At 48.6% G+C, this 15,344-nt stretch overlaps 6 protein-coding genes across 6 annotated transcripts; 3 read left to right on the forward strand and 3 right to left on the reverse strand.

The window, feature by feature from the left end:
* Positions 1-403: 403 nt before the first annotated feature.
* On the reverse strand, positions 404-2,081 carry TGAM01_v210301 (dolichyl pyrophosphate Glc1Man9GlcNAc2 alpha-1,3-glucosyltransferase; the record flags this gene model as incomplete). Its single annotated transcript, XM_018810159.1, has 3 exons — positions 404-1,065; positions 1,135-1,901; positions 2,005-2,081. The coding sequence occupies 3 exons, from the start codon at positions 2,079-2,081 to the stop codon at positions 404-406; spliced, it is 1,506 nt and encodes a 501-aa protein (XP_018656654.1).
* A 697-nt stretch (positions 2,082-2,778) lies between these two features.
* TGAM01_v210302 (hypothetical protein) lies at positions 2,779-4,198 on the forward strand (the record flags this gene model as incomplete). Its single annotated transcript, XM_018810158.2, has 2 exons — positions 2,779-2,873; positions 2,944-4,198. The coding sequence occupies 2 exons, from the start codon at positions 2,779-2,781 to the stop codon at positions 4,196-4,198; spliced, it is 1,350 nt and encodes a 449-aa protein (XP_018656653.2).
* A 2,515-nt stretch (positions 4,199-6,713) lies between these two features.
* On the forward strand, positions 6,714-9,481 carry TGAM01_v210303 (hypothetical protein; the record flags this gene model as incomplete). The annotated part of the gene is made up of 5 exons (XM_024550762.1): positions 6,714-7,617; positions 8,301-8,326; positions 8,382-8,571; positions 8,638-9,136; positions 9,184-9,481. 5 exons carry the CDS (start codon positions 6,714-6,716, stop codon positions 9,479-9,481), a joined length of 1,917 nt encoding a protein of 638 aa, XP_024404485.1.
* Positions 9,482-9,784: 303 nt separating this feature from the next.
* TGAM01_v210304 (hypothetical protein) lies at positions 9,785-10,171 on the reverse strand (the record flags this gene model as incomplete). The annotated part of the gene is made up of 1 exon (XM_018810155.1): positions 9,785-10,171. One exon carries the CDS (start codon positions 10,169-10,171, stop codon positions 9,785-9,787), a length of 387 nt encoding a protein of 128 aa, XP_018656650.1.
* A 1,561-nt stretch (positions 10,172-11,732) lies between these two features.
* On the reverse strand, positions 11,733-13,515 carry TGAM01_v210305 (hypothetical protein; the record flags this gene model as incomplete). The annotated part of the gene is made up of 5 exons (XM_024550763.1): positions 11,733-11,949; positions 12,005-13,087; positions 13,144-13,270; positions 13,347-13,399; positions 13,466-13,515. The coding sequence occupies 5 exons, from the start codon at positions 13,513-13,515 to the stop codon at positions 11,733-11,735; spliced, it is 1,530 nt and encodes a 509-aa protein (XP_024404486.1).
* A 587-nt stretch (positions 13,516-14,102) lies between these two features.
* Positions 14,103-14,450, forward strand: TGAM01_v210306 (hypothetical protein; the record flags this gene model as incomplete). Its single annotated transcript, XM_024550764.1, has 1 exon — positions 14,103-14,450. One exon carries the CDS (start codon positions 14,103-14,105, stop codon positions 14,448-14,450), a length of 348 nt encoding a protein of 115 aa, XP_024404487.1.
* Between the last annotated feature and the right edge of the window lie 894 nt (positions 14,451-15,344).

Consider the following 15,344-nt stretch of genomic DNA (forward strand, 5'->3'; position numbering starts at 1 on the left):
AGAAATCTGACAGAAAGCTTCGTCTTACCTGTTGAGCAAGCCATATCAACTCCATTTGCTCACTGCTTGCTGCTGCCCAATCCTATGTACTCCAAACACTGGCCCTTTGTGTTTCTTGTCGCATTCCCTGTCCATGTCACCGCCCAGCCTCAGCGTTAGCGCCACCCGCCAAACACAAACGGGAATCGTTCAGCCTCGCCTCACGTGGAGCGCCCCACACGTCCCGACCCTACCTGGTGACTAAGCCGGCTTCAATGCCGCACTTCAGGCATCGCATAAAATTTAGCTACGATGTCTACAGCACGGCGACAATAAAGGATAAAAAAATGCTTCAAGCGGTTCTAATCTATCTAGTTTTTGGGTATCATTTTGCCCTCGACTTTTTCTCTTCCAAAGACTGTCTTCATGACGTATAATACACAACCATATATCCCACCCAGCTGCCGACCACTCCTATCGCCGCGTAGGAACTCGTAAACATCAAGGGGAGGAACTCTAGTCGCTTTCCAAATATGATTTGGTGAAACAGTGACGTATACGCAATGAGAGGGATGCTGATTGCAATGTAAATCGTGCTAAATCGGTCCAAGAGGAAAACTCGCGGCTTGTTCGATGCCGGTGCCAGGCGATCAAAGGCAATGAGGAACAGCACCAACCAGAAGACCGTATATATCGTCTTGATCGGAAACTCTGCGGGAGTGAAAAGCAGTGGGAACAGCGATACATGGCCCGCGACAATCAGTGGTCGGAATGCACTGAGGTGTCGTCGATCCGTCAAGGCAATCAGACTAAAGGGAATGATGACCAAGAGAATTGCCTTTTCATGCACATGCCAGCTGAAAAGGAACGACGAGTATCCGCATAGTGTCACAGCTCCGATGAAATTTTCCCAGGTAGGCCGTCTGAAGAGCTTGATCAGGGGGAGAGCTTGAGACAGTACCGTCAAGACCAGACATGTCCTAGGGCTAATCTCAGGCAGGACCGCAAAGGCAGTATCGCCGACCAAGCCACGAGTGACGCTATTTAAAGCTTCGGCATTTATTGGTAACCCCAGCTTTGGTGCAACTACCACTTGTTAGTTTCATTTTCGCCGTCTAACAATACAGAAGAGTATAGACTGGGTCCTCTACTTACAGTAAATCAGAACCCGGTCAGCCAGGGAATAGAGCGCCCAGACATTCGGTGCCCAGTAGGCATGGCACAAACCACGCGAAAATGGAAATAGGCGGCTGAGAACTTGGGGAATCTGTCCCATCAGAGCAAACGGCCCAAAAGCAGCCGCGAATATTCCTCCAAGTCCAAGTCCAAGCTTGACGCAGTTAAGAAACTTTATTCGGAAGATGGATCTCGATGACAGGCAGTATGTCCTCAGAAGAAAGACAAAGTAAGCCGGCCCAAGGTAAGAGTAGATGTGCTTAAAGCACAGCAGCGCGCCAAAGAGCAAGCCACTCTGCAGCAACGTAGACTTGCAGCGCGCCAAGACCAAAGATGCCACGAGGAGACCGTACATGGCGCCATTATACTGGAAGTGGATATGATCGATGATGAGCAGTCCAGGCGACAAAATGACAGACAGCGCAGCGGCCTGGGCAGCTCTTCTTGTGGGCAAGGACGAGGAGTCGATGAACATTTGCAGAGCATACACCAAGATAATCTCCGTTATAATGACAGAGAATCTCTGAAAGTAGACAGTCTCCCAGCTATCGTAGTTGAGGTTGATTATCCGCACCATGGCCGGGTCTACCAGTCGCGCGAGATGGGCCAGAACCCACTCGAAGTAGGCGAAGAAGGGAGGGTAGTCGAGGGTCCATTCTGAGGTGTTCTCGTAGTACCACTGCGACAAGGGGAGGCTGTTGGTGATGGCGAGCCAATTTCGGTGAACCTCGAAGTCGGTCGATTTGCTGCGCAGGTTACAAAGTTAGCCAGTGTCGATAACCGATCTTCGTTGCAGAATAGCTCCCATCGCAAGCAAAACAGCTACTAGGTTGGCATGCGCACACTTACTAGGCCGGGAACAGGAGCACCTTGAACGCGGCGGCCACCAGCGCGCACTGCGTCAAAGTTGGATACGACTCAGCCATTGTGTCTGTAGCTGCGCGAAAACGCTACCGCATTGCGTCGAAAACGAACGTTGCGCAATTGCCGAAGCTGAGCAGAGGGCAGATCGTAGGTAGATCGATCGTAGAGAACAAATTGCGACCACTTGGAGATCAAGGGCGGATTACATAATTGGAGCAGCAGCCACACTCCAATTCTACCCCATAAACCCTTGATTCAACCATTTTCTGCGTTACTGCCTGTTGTGGACTAGCGCACGTTCGAGACTCGTCCCCCGCCACGTTTGAGCCACAGCTGGGATGCGGTGTAAGTGGCTCCTGCCAATCGAGGCTATTGGAGATCCGTTGGACGGTGCTGAGAATAGAAGCCAGATGGTCTTTTTTTCTTTTCCTTCATTGTTCCTCTTTTCTTTACTTTTTTTTCTTCGTCTGTGAGCAGCTTCTTTATGTCTTGTTGTTGGCTGCTGTCTTGGAACCTGTTCCTCTTGAAAATCTTTGTTCCTCCTTTTATCTATTTTTTGGTTGGCACCGCTGCTTGGCGGCGCTGGTCGCAAAGGCCCATCTCTAGTGCAAAGTGTCCTCTGCAGCTGCGGCTATATCAACGGCTGAACGCTGCGACTCTCGTCTCGTGGAGTCTTCGATTCTCGCCTCTCAGTGTCTGATTTCTCTCCGTCTGCAGTGCTGATCTCGACTGAAACGTTCCCTCGTCGTCAATCCTACAATGCGATTCTCCGTGCCGCTGGCTGCCCTCCTGGGCGCCGGCCTTTCTGAGGCTCAGTACCTCATTAGCGAGATGAGTTTTGGATATGCAGGGCGGTATGTTATGTTGGCGCAGAGACGAGTCAATTGGGTCAAGAAATGGTAACTAACGTGTCTCTGTCTTTAGAATAAGCTCCGCAGACAACCCTGGCGTCATCCCCAACTTCGTCGTCTCCGGCCAGCCAACCAAACCCGAGATCCTCTCCAGCAAGGTCATCCTCACCCCCGTTGCGCCAGGCAATGCGCGCGGTGCGATATGGAGCGAGCAGCCTTTGAAGCACCCGAACTTCATCGTCGACGTCGACTTTCGAGCTAGCGGTCCCGATCGAGCTGGAGGCAACTTCAATATCTGGCTGGCAAACCATGGAAAGGACATTGGCGCCAAGAGCGTCTACAGCGCGGGCCGGTTTGAGGGACTGGTGCTGGTGATTGATTCACATGGCGGCCAGGGCGGAATGCTCCGCGGCTTCTTGAATGACGGGTCGGTGGACTACTCACAGCACCACAGCGTGGATCAGCTGGCCTTTGGTCACTGCCAGTACAGCTACCGCAACTTGGGACGCCCGTCGCAGATCAAGATGCGCCAGACGTCAACCAGCTTCAGGGTCCAGATCGACGGCAAGACTTGCTTTGAGACTGACCGAGTCAGCTTGCCGACGGGATACGATGTCGGTGTGACTGCCTCCACTCCTGACAACCCCGACTCGTTTGAGATTTTCAAGATGGTGGTCATGTCAGATACTTCCAGCCACGACGCCAATTCTAACAGTGGTGATAATTATAACAATAACAACAACAACAATAACAATAACAACAACAACAACAATGGCAACAGCAACAATGGCAACGGCAACGGCGGCAGCAACATGCTCTACAAGAAGCAATCGAGCAGTGGCGATGAGTCCTTTGTGGACCTTGCCGATGAAGAGGCCGACGTCTTCCAGACCTCCAAATCACAGTTCCAGGACCTGCACAACCGTCTCCAGGGCACCAACCATCAGCTCTCATCGGTATACCGCTCCGTCTCCCGCCATCACCAGATGGATGAGCAGCGCCACAATGAGATCAAGGATCTGCTTGCCGCTCTGCAAAGCAAAGTTGAGCTGCTTGATGAGATTTCTTCTTTCCGACAACGTATTGTTGCGTTGGAGAATGAGGTGCGCAACATGAACAACGAGTTACACAAGAAGCTCCAGGACAACGAGCGATCGGTACAGGGTGCCCTGAGGGTCCACCACAACTCTTTGACCCAGCGAGTCGCCGAGAGCGTTCCTGGACATGGAAAGCTAATTGCTGTGATTATCGGAACTCAAGTCGTCTTGGTGATTGGTTATGTGCTATACAAGCGACGGAGAGCCAATTCACCAAAGAAGTACTTGTGAATTGACACTGAGTAGGTCCTAGACCTGATGATGATGATGCGCTTGACGGTTTTGACGCGAGATTTATGAGTGCGATGGAGGGCTCTTTGTATAAACAAAAGGCGTATTTACTATTTTTTGTCGTAGATATCCAAGTTATATAGCATGCATGAGTTGGATCAATAAGCAACATGCCATTTACTGTTCAGTTTCTTTGTCTCGTCATTCCACGTCGAAGTGCAGTTTTGACCTTTTGTCGAACTTCTTTCCCTTGTTGCCTGCCTCGTCCTATTGCTCTGACTGAAAAAACTGCCAAAGCAGCATCATTAGCTAATTGCATCTCAGTCGCTCTATACCTTATAATGATGATTTTGAGCCGTGTGTTTGGCGATCGGGAAGCATGGAATGACTGAAGGAACGCAGACACGATATTGAAGCCATCTAAACTCTGCAAAGACTCTTCTATCGTCTCCAAATCAAGCACAAGATAAACCTGTCGGCCAAGACCGTCCAGCGCTGCCAGTAAGAGCTGAAATAACTCAGCAGCTGTAGTGGCTCTCTGAAACTGTGCGCATCGCCAGGCCATTGTCTTTTCCGTTTTCAAGCTCTCGTTGAGTTGAAGAGCTTGGAATACCAGATACTTGAGCAAGTCCACCACAGATGATTGAGCCTGCTCATTGTTAGGCGTCGCGACTTTCTTCAGCGCCCAGACAGTTGATATTTTTGAACTTCTCAAATGCTCGATGACATCAACGCAGAAATCCTGCAGCACCTGCCGAGTTGCGAAATTCCCCTTCATCAAAGCTAGTGCCGAGCCCTCTGTAGAGAAGAGTGACTGGAACCGGGAAGAGAGCCAGAATGGGTTTGTAACTGCGGACAAGCTTGTTCCCTGGGCTCGTCGTTTCCTGAAGAATAAATGATGCTGAAAGCTTTTGAGCGGGTCGTCGAGTGGAACATTGGATAAATGAGTGAGGATTTGTGATAGCTGAAGGTCTGAAACTCGTTGGTTGGTATCTAGCATAGTACTCGACTGGATGGCATGATATGCTACCAAGAGTAAGCATTGTTATATCCTTGCTTTTGGGCTTTGGAGCTTCTTTTTGTACCGGAGCATTGACTTACAATCGATTTTGCCAAGTATCTCATCAATCTTTATATCGGATAGACTTAGCCGGGACCGAATCGCTGTGACTACTCGATGCATGTCACGAATTTCAGCTTGCGAGGCCGCAGCGGCTAATTGATCGATTCTGCGAGACGTTTCCGCAATCTCATCAACTAAATCGCCATTAACACGGTTCCACTGCTGTGAGACACCGTGAAACATGTGCGAAAGCTTTCCCTCATTATACCACTCATATGCCTTGACTAGAAAATTGAGAACCGAGGCGTAAAGTTCCTCAAGCGCTGCTTTCATCTGAGGTGTCGGGTAAAGATCCGACGACAGATGCATTCGTGGGAGACTCTCTGCGATCTGAGCGATGGACTTTGCTAACAGCTGGGTAGTCTTTTCATGTTCTATCGCCGCCTGGAATAAACAGATGTTTAGTTACACTCTTGCTTTAGATGCTGAGATTATTTTTCAAGGGACTACATACCATAAACAAGAATTTCATGGCTCCCCATGCAAGCGATACATATTGAGGGTTTTGCGGCACAAACACGTCAAATATATTCGAATAGTAAATGATGCTTTTCGCAGCTCTGTGCAGCCATTTCATAGTCTTTGGACTCTTGCCTCTATCTTGATACTCGTGCATGGATTTACCCACTGCCTCTTGAATATCCTTCAAGGATGCCGCGTTGTGGAGAATTCGTCTTGCATATTTACCAAGACTGCTGTCTTCCGCAAATTGCTTGACAGCAGCTTGGAACGCTTCCTCAGCCACGCCAGATACAGGGTCCGACTCAGCAACGCTGTGTTTGTCGTGATTTCCAGCAGTGTACCAGTGCTAGAAGTTCTCTTTCAATGCCATCCAAGCGTAGGTATATCAGTTGGCAGAAAGCGGATGGAGAAGCTCAAATGCGGGGAAACGACCAGGGCTCAGACACATGCAACAACGATATCAGAAGATGAAAGATAAACACAATCTTTATGGGTTTACGATAGAAGCTTCATGTTTGTGTATGGTATATACAGTAAATTACCCGCAATCTCGCATGTGGGCAAGCCATGATGTTCCAGCTGGCGTTGGCAGTGTGGCTTGGTTGGGTTACATTATACCTGTATGCACATGCACACAAAGTATGCCTAGCAGATGGGGCAAGGCTGAGTGCCCAAAGCACCAACGTGCATGTAGGAACACTGGCTATCATTGGTGAATATTCCCAGTGTGTGTTGTACCGTCTCCGCACGAGGCTGCGCACGATATTTAACCAGCCTGATACACGTACATTCACAACCTTTGGCTGGGAGAGCAGGGTACATGTCCGTACACGCATGTGTGCCTGATGGGGCTTCGTTACACTGTGCTTATCATTTTCTCTTGCTTTGTTAAAAACATTGCTGTCATTCGGCTCAACGAAGAGAGCCAGTATGAAACCCCACAGCCGACGAAAAAGCCCGATGCGAGATGAAGAGATAGTCACCGAATCCCTTCCCATCATATCGTCGCCATCGGCATTGCCGCCATTGCCGCCACCGCGGCTCAAGAATGAAACAGCCAAGCACGGGCGTGCGAGCCATTACACCATTTCTAGAGATGAGACTTCTTTGGGGAGCTCAGGGAAAGATAGACTGCGTGCCATGCGAAAGGCAGAAAACAGGGAACTATACCAAGAGCTGTATCGAGCGCAATCAGCTTTACAAGACCAAAGAGAGGCATGGGAAAGGCTGATGAACGATAGAAAGGGACTTTCAGTGACAGAGGAAATCATGAGAATGAAAGACAAAAACCGGGTTTCAAGGACTCCTCTATATCAATCGCCCGACGATTCTAATCCCGTCTTCAATTTAGAGGAGGCAATGAAAGAACCTATGAACAATGCGGATGGCAATAGCGACAGGCGGCTTCATGCTGCTACCAATGCCCTAAGCCTCCAATACACAACACCAGAAAGCCAGTCGGACACTCTAGTCTTGGTTCTAGAGGACAAGATCGAGAAACTGAAAAGGGAAAATGAGAGACTGCTGCATCGCCGGGAGCGAGAAAATAAGCTTGACGTCAATTTCGAAGTGTTCCACCACATACCAAGAGAGGCGGGAACAGAGACCTATCTTGAAAAGCCATACTGGGCCAAAACAAGCAAGGGGATTCAACTCAAGGCAAACTCGCCTATACTGTACCCTGATGCGTACATACAGTACAAGTCTCTCGAATTTATTGTCGAGCGATATTACTCGAGAGATCGAGATGCGCCAGAACTTATGGAAGCACTGCGGCAAAACCAGATTCCGAATCCAATTCCCTCGGTAGAGCATATACGACCAGTCTCGAATGGTATGAGGGAGGCTATAAAACTCTTGAGAAAAAGCGAGGACCCAAGATACACGCCTGCTATTTTGCAAGGTGAAGTGATGGTAGCACCATACCATTGGTGGTATCATTACCGAGATCAACCAGATATCTTTGATAATCTACCACGACCCCAAGAAAAACTCGTTCGGAATCTAACCAATTGGATAGATGCCAACTATAGCGATCTTTACAGTCGAATTGATAGCCAATTTGAACGTGGAGTGGTCTCTTTAGCCTCTATTAGTTTCTTGATTCGGCCTGGAGATGTTCTGGTTCACATGGATCAAGGTAGCGCTGAGGCATATTTAGCATCTTCTTCGTTAGATATGATAAACAAAGACAAACCCCGCGATATTCCAGATGATCACCTCAACTCTTTTGACAGACTTGTCAAATCACATGTGGCTATGTCACCAACAAAGATAACTGAACAAGAATGGGGAGTGAAGGCATGGTCATACAGATACAACGGCAGTTTTTCCAAAGAGACGAAGAGGCTAAGTATAAAGCTTTCTGCCGATCCAGACGATACAGAAAATATTGAACACCCAATCCAAGAACTGAGTGTATTTCCACTTCGATTTGCCTCGCTTGAGCTGCGTGAATCTTTAGAGCAGCGCGGGAAAACATTTTGGAGCTGTCGATATAGGAAGTATGTTTCATAGCAAAAGAAACAAAAGAAGAACACGGAGTAAGTTTTGTTTCAAGTCAATGAGACATGAAATATAGTATTAACCTTACCACAGACAGGACAGCGTTACATGATAGACTATCCTACTTACCAAGAGCTGCATCCTCAATCTGTAAAAAAGTGGGCTTTTAAGCCTGACTCTAAAGTGGAACCGACATTCATAGAGCAGGAAGCCCCTCCTGAGCCTGATATATATCTGTTACCTCGGACAATACTTGGCTTCAATCTACGAAGAAAGAAATGGGGTGCGTACTCATAAATCAGCTGGACTCGTGCATGCTTTTCTGACTTTGCTGAAACCCTGCAACTAGAGGACCTAAACGTTGATCACATTCGAGAAGTGTCCTGGAATAAAGACGCCTTCAACCATCTTGTTGCGGACCCCGAAACCAAAGAATTAGTTCAGGCCCTCGTTACAAACAAAGTTGCCGCAGAAAAGGGAACTGATCTTATGCAAAACAAGGGCAATGGGCTCATCATGCTTCTCCATGGAGGGCCGGGGACAGGAAAGACATTTACAGCCGAGAGTGTGGCCGAAATGGCCGAGAAGCCTCTCTACCCTGTGACTTGCGGTGATATTGGCATCAAGCCAGAGGACGTGGAGAAATATCTGGAGTCAGTCTTTTACCTGGGCAGAATATGGGGGTGCGTGGTCCTCTTAGATGAGGCCGAGCTGTTTCTAGAGCAGCGTTCTCTCAACGACTTGGCACGCAATGCTCTCGTTTCGGTCTTTCTCCGTGCCTTGGAATACTACGATGGCATCCTCATTCTAACGTCGAACCGAGTCGGCACCTTTGACGAAGCCTTCAAGTCGCGCATACAGCTGGCGCTGCACATGAACCGCTGACTCAACCAAGGCGAGCACAAATCTGGCGCAACTTCTTCCGCCGTCTCAAGTCTCTTAAAGAGGACAACATTGACTATGACGACGTCGAAAACTACATTGGCGAGCTGTCCGAGCGAGAGATGAACGGGCGTCAGATACGCAATGTCATTACTACTGCCAGACAGTGGGCTCAGTTCCAGGGCAAGACAATGACGGCGAGTCATCTGAAGTATGCAATTAAAGTCACTAGCAAGTTTGATGCTTATATCAAAGACGTCAAGGAGGGACACTCTGATGATCAAATAGCAAGAGGAGATGGGGTCCGATAGAGATTCAAATGAGCAGTGGCAAGACAGGATTAGCATAAATTGAAGTAGACCGGGTTGGGTGAAATAATTTTGTCTTGGCCGACAAACATGATTAAGTGGAACAGAACTAACTAACATTAACTTGGAAGGTGAATTAGTAGATGTAGTAGATGTAGTAGATGTAGTAGATGTAGTAGATGTAGTAGATGTAGTAGATGTAGTAGATGTAGTAGATGTAGTAGATAATCTAAATTGATGCCATCTGTTTACTACTCTACTAGGCTGAATTTTCATATCACCCTAAACCGGGCCATAAGCCGTGATCTAGAGCTGTGCTTCCTGATCGAGCTCATGCCGCTTCAACAACTCCATCAATTTATCATTTATATGCTCAAGCCGCACACCAGCGCCCCAGCAGATGCCGCCGCTAGCTCTTGCTTGCTTCAGCCAAGCTATTGCCATATTGAAGTTGGCAACGCAGTCGTATATCTGGGCAATATCTTCCATTGTCCACAACGCACCCTCATCGTGGCTTTGGGGATTTGACATGGGCTCTTTGGTGCTGTCAAAGAGCCGCTGGGCCAAAATCTTGAAGCAGACGTCAAGGGCCAAGTCCCATTCACACTGGTCTATGTAAACATGCTCCAAGCGACGGGCCAACTGGAGCTCTTGCGGCGAATCTGGGCCCAGGGCTGTCTTAATACCTTGCATCGTGCCATTGCAGACTCTTAAGCTTCGTCATAATAATAGCCGCAACGGAGTAGTGTAATCAACCTCTCTTCGGCGTGCAGCCTCAGTTGGTTTGCTGGGTCAAGATTAGCGCGCAAGCGGTCGACGATGACTGTGAGCGCCCTCACTGAAACAGTCTGCGTTATCCATGCCTTCATATAGCCCGCAGACGATCACCACAATGGAATTCCGTTGAGGCAGGTTCTTGATGGCCAAGTTGTAGAGATACGCGAGCAACGTTTTCCGCATCTGTGGATTGACCGCTGTGCTGATGGGAGACAAGGTACTGAGATCTCACTCAGGACGACGGCAGATCTCTCGACCCATCGCCAGGATTGATTATCAAGGATTTCTGCGACGACCGCTAGGCTTTTAGAAAATCTACAATCCTGAAAAAGTAGATGCTGTCACTGCAATACCGTCCAAAAGCGCGGTTCCATCACCGTAGGCTCTGGCGGGAAGCTGCCCTTGGTATAGTATGTCTGGATGTTGAGGAGCACAGTTCTAAATGGGCACACGTGGCACCATCATAGAGCACCGGCTTCGGACCCAACAAAATTCTGCGCTCAATATGAGCTCTCATCTTTTCTTTATATTCTCGGATACGGGGCTCTCAGACCGATGACCCGTAGACGGAGTCAAGATACTAAGAGTCTACATCCGATGAAGTATCAGACGATGCCGCGCTCTCCATAGCATGGCTTCTATTGACTGGCCTAGGACCTTATCTCTAAGTTGATGGAAGAAGTGCCCAAAGCGCTCAAGGGCTGCGGATCTAGCAGTATCAGACAAAGGTCTTCTACATCTGCCGATAATGCAGCGAGCTGCACTTCTAAGCTGGTGAGCCCTTGAGTCGATACATTGCCGCTCACGATGGTGGCCTTGTCTTTTGTTAGCTGTAATTCTATACCTACCACCGAGAGCTCTTGCAGCAGGCTTGTAGAATTCGGAGTCCTCCTTCAGCTAGCCGGAGCAAAAGTACTCGAAATGTGACGCAGATTTTTCCATTCCTTCGAGCAGTTTGGAAAGCTTGTAAAGGACTTCGCGAAGATGTTTGGCCATGTGGACCGATTTGGCGAGGCCTTTGAAGGAGCATTCGGCGAGCTGGAGCCCCGATGCCACGTAACTGGGGGTTTCCAGCGCCCTGGCCATCATCATGCCGCTCCAAATGATGCAAGCTTTGAGAGGTAATGCGTTTTAGGACGTTGGCAACACTGTCGCATTAATACTCGAACATGCATCTCCGGCAACAAAGCCGCATTGCTTCGATGCAGGATCGAATGGCGGCTGGGCCTCGAAGGACTGGAGCATACTCCTGTTGAATGACGCAGTGTCGATTAAAGCAACTAACAATGATGAGTCGAATCAGCGACTTAGTCGAAAGAAATGGTATTATAAATAAAAAATCTGATGCGGTATCTATGCCGTTGTTAAACAATCTCGTACTTCAGTCCAATCAATCCCAACATTATTTCCAAATGTGTATATGGCACCAATTTACCTCCTAAATGCCCTCTATAAATCCAATACTCGTGAAAATAATCTACTGCTTACCCCCCTTTGCATTGATAACACTAATCATCTCCTCGCCCTTTGGCGCCGCCGTCAAGTTCTCGTATCCGTCTTCGGTAACGAGAATGTCGTCTTCGATGCGAACACCTCCAACGCTGTAGTAGCCTTCGAGGACGTCCTTGTCGATGAACTTTGCGTGATCTGGGTTGCTGAGGTAGTAACCCTCAATGTACTCACGGCAGAAGTAGCTAGTTGCAAATGTCAGTATTCTACATTGGAAGAAAAAGGACGATAGAAACTCACATGCCAGGCTCAACAGTAACAATCATGTTTGGCTTCAACACCTGCCTCTCCCTGCTCGACTTCAGGCGCGAAGGCACCAGCTCCTCATCATACATCCTCATAGTTTTCAGCATATCTGCAGAAATCATGTCTCGCTTTCCACCGTCCAGGCCTAGATTTACGAGAATCATCAGTGGCAAGTTGCCTGGGACATCATGCACCTCCAGGCCGACGTGGTGGCCCAGCCCGTGTGGGAAGAATGCAGTGATGGTGCCGGCCTTGGCAATCTCCATCAGGTCGCCCTTGAGGATGCCGAGCTTGTGGAGGCCCTTGAGGCCAACCGCAGCAGCGTGGAGATGCAGCTGGTAGAACTTGATGCCGGGCTTGACGGCGGCGATGCATTCCTCCTGCATCTGCTGGACAATCTTATACACAGCTGAGCCGTTTGTTGAGAATTGACCCTTGATAGGCAGAGTGCGAGTAATGTCGCTAGCATAGCAATTCCATTCGCATCCCGCATCAAGGATGACAAGCTCCTTGCCCTCCAGGGGCTGGTCATTATCCTCATAGTGCAGCGTCGAGGCGTTCACGCCCGAGCCCGCAATCACGGGATAGGCCTGAGAGCGAGCTCCTCGCGCAGTGGTGACGGCCTGGAAGATGGCCTCAATCTCGCGCTCATTGGAGAGACGCAGAAGCATTTCAGCAACCTTGCGATGGCCCGCGCTGGAAACGTCGTTGGCGCGGCGAATCATGGCAATCTCATATTCATCTTTGATGCATCGCGCATTGTTCATGGCAGGCTGAAGCTTCCAGTCGTTAACCTTGAATTTTAGGTCTTTAGCCTTCGACGGCGTCTGATCTGGATGCAAGACAAACAGCTGGGTTGATGATTTGAAGCGCGACTCCAAGAACTTGTCCAGCTGCGTTGAGTAGCGCACATCGTCAACGTCGTAAAGCTGCTTCGCCTTGGCCGCATCGGGCGTTGAGCCGAACCACAGCACTTGACGGGGCTCGACGTAAGGAATCCAGAGGGTGAGGGTGTCTGCACGGATCTCATATGTGACGAAGCAATCGTGGAAGTTTGCGCCGGTGAGATAGAAGAAGCTGTGTTTGTCTCGTTAGCAGTGAGATGACACAGATGCCCAGGCTATCAGACGTACTATCTGCGCTGTCTCAACGGCGGCGGCTGATCCGAGTCTTCGTAATTCACAGTCGCCTGACCCGGCAGATAAATGATGCCGTCGCTAATGTCCAGCTCCTTGGCGACTTTGCGCGCATGCTCCTTGGCTGGCGGTGACGAGAGGCATTAGTCATATGCGCCAATCTTGATCAATTCACGCTCTCTCAACTGTCTGTCGCTTACCGGGATATTTCTTGGTCTTCCAAGTCTCAAAGTCATCTCTTCTGGCGATTGCGCTGTTCATCGCAAATCAGTCACTCAGTCATTTAGGAGAGAGCCGGATCGGGTAGCAGCGCGCTTACACTGCATCAAACTCATCATCGAGGATGAAGTTGAAATCGAGGTCTTCCATCGTGACGGATGCTTATATAAGATATCAAATGTCTTGGCTGCAGAGTGCGATAACTTTACTATGCCCTTGTGCTCTGCGTCCTTGGTAAGGCACAAATGATGGCGATGCGAGTGATGATGCTGATTATAGATGAGACCAAGTCCACAGCACGTGAGTGACATGCTAAGTAAAGCTGTACCTGATCCCTATCGCCCTATCGCCCGCTATCCTTAATGGCCAAATGGCTACCCCAGGAAAAGGGAGCACCAGCATCTTTTCGGCTTAGCGTCCAAGCGCCCATCCGGTGTCAGGGGCCGAACCGCGTCCAGCTTCACGCTTGGATTAGGCCAGAGTCTGACGGGAAAAGACCAGTTCAGCTGGAGCTGAAACCTAAACAAGATGAGATTACTCGTCTAGATCCATCCAGCTGAGATACAGTCCCGGATTCCGTCATGTACATATGTATATGCATCTTTTTCCAGCTTGCATGTATACTTTGGCACTTGGCCGCTGCATCTGCTTACTGCAGCAAGGCAAATTTACATAACTACTTTCTTAGCAAATTCAAGTTCATCAAAGAGTGAGATTTGTATCTCACCCTCATTCACATGGTGGTACTTTGTTGCACCGCACCTAGTAGATCAAAATCAACAAACTACCACAATACCCACTATCTACAATCAACTACTATGGCAAAAACTTCATATAAGAAGAAAAACCCACAAAATTCTTCATACGTCCTTCCTTGTTCAAATACACACTGCCAGCCTATCATGACGGATATCCACGTTTACTCGGAACACTACCGCTTCATCCCCGCCTTGCGCAAAATACAGCCAGGTCTATACACGTATAAACAACAACACAGCAAAGTAGACAGCATCTCACAAACAAGAAATCCCACTACGTCTACATCTACATCTAAAAACTCAAAACTCAAGCTTCAACGACATTAAACATCATGCTGTACATAACACCAATGCACACACTCACCATACTCCGACAAGAAAAAAAGAGAAGAGAAAACCCCCGCCCAAAAAGCCCATACTGTAGATATCCAGTTCTCCGAAATCCCGACCCTCTTTACCTCGCACTGTCCTCGGTGCCGAGCCGGCCACCTCCCCAAACAAGAAACCCGAACCGAACGTCGCAGGCCAAAAAAGTCGGACATTCAGTCGGCCGTTTCGCCGGTCCAACATGCCTTTCTGCGTTAAGAGCACACGTAAGCACCTCGACAATATCCCGGTGCGGAGCGATTTGACACTGATAGAAGCAAAACAAGACAACCGGAACAGCATTGAAGACAGCCAGCAGCGTAAAAGGTTGGAACTAATGAAAGCCATTCTGTCAATACGATGTTTATCTTCTAAAATGACGATGATGAAGAGAAAGAACACGAAATGTGGTGGCAAATACTTATATTTTTTTTTCTTTTGAATTTTCTTGTATTGCTACCTATGTACATGGATGTTGGCGTGTAGCCCGGACACACCACTCCTCCACATCTGACCAATGTACATTTCTCGATCAAAACAGATCTCTACCTTCCCTTTTATCTACACACATACACTGTGATATGCTCGTATGAGTTTGTTTTGCGTTTTCATTTCGAGCCTGCTGCCAACCATGAGAGTGAAAAGGAAAAGGTGAATGGGATAATGATGACTGTGAAACTGCTGAAACTGAAATAATAATATGAGGCCCAATGAATTCTAAAACACCCGCCATAATGTTCGAGGTATAAAAGATGTTGATAATCGTAACATGCAAGTCTCGTTGTGACATCCACCCGCCCACATTGTCCAAGGATTGGGTTAACAAACACATAGGAAAAAAAGGGGGGGGAAAAG

The sequence above is a fragment of the Trichoderma gamsii genome (genome assembly GCF_001481775.2).
Source record: "Trichoderma gamsii strain T6085 chromosome Unknown Scaffold_60.2, whole genome shotgun sequence".
In the NCBI taxonomy this organism is placed as follows: domain Eukaryota; kingdom Fungi; phylum Ascomycota; class Sordariomycetes; order Hypocreales; family Hypocreaceae; genus Trichoderma; species Trichoderma gamsii.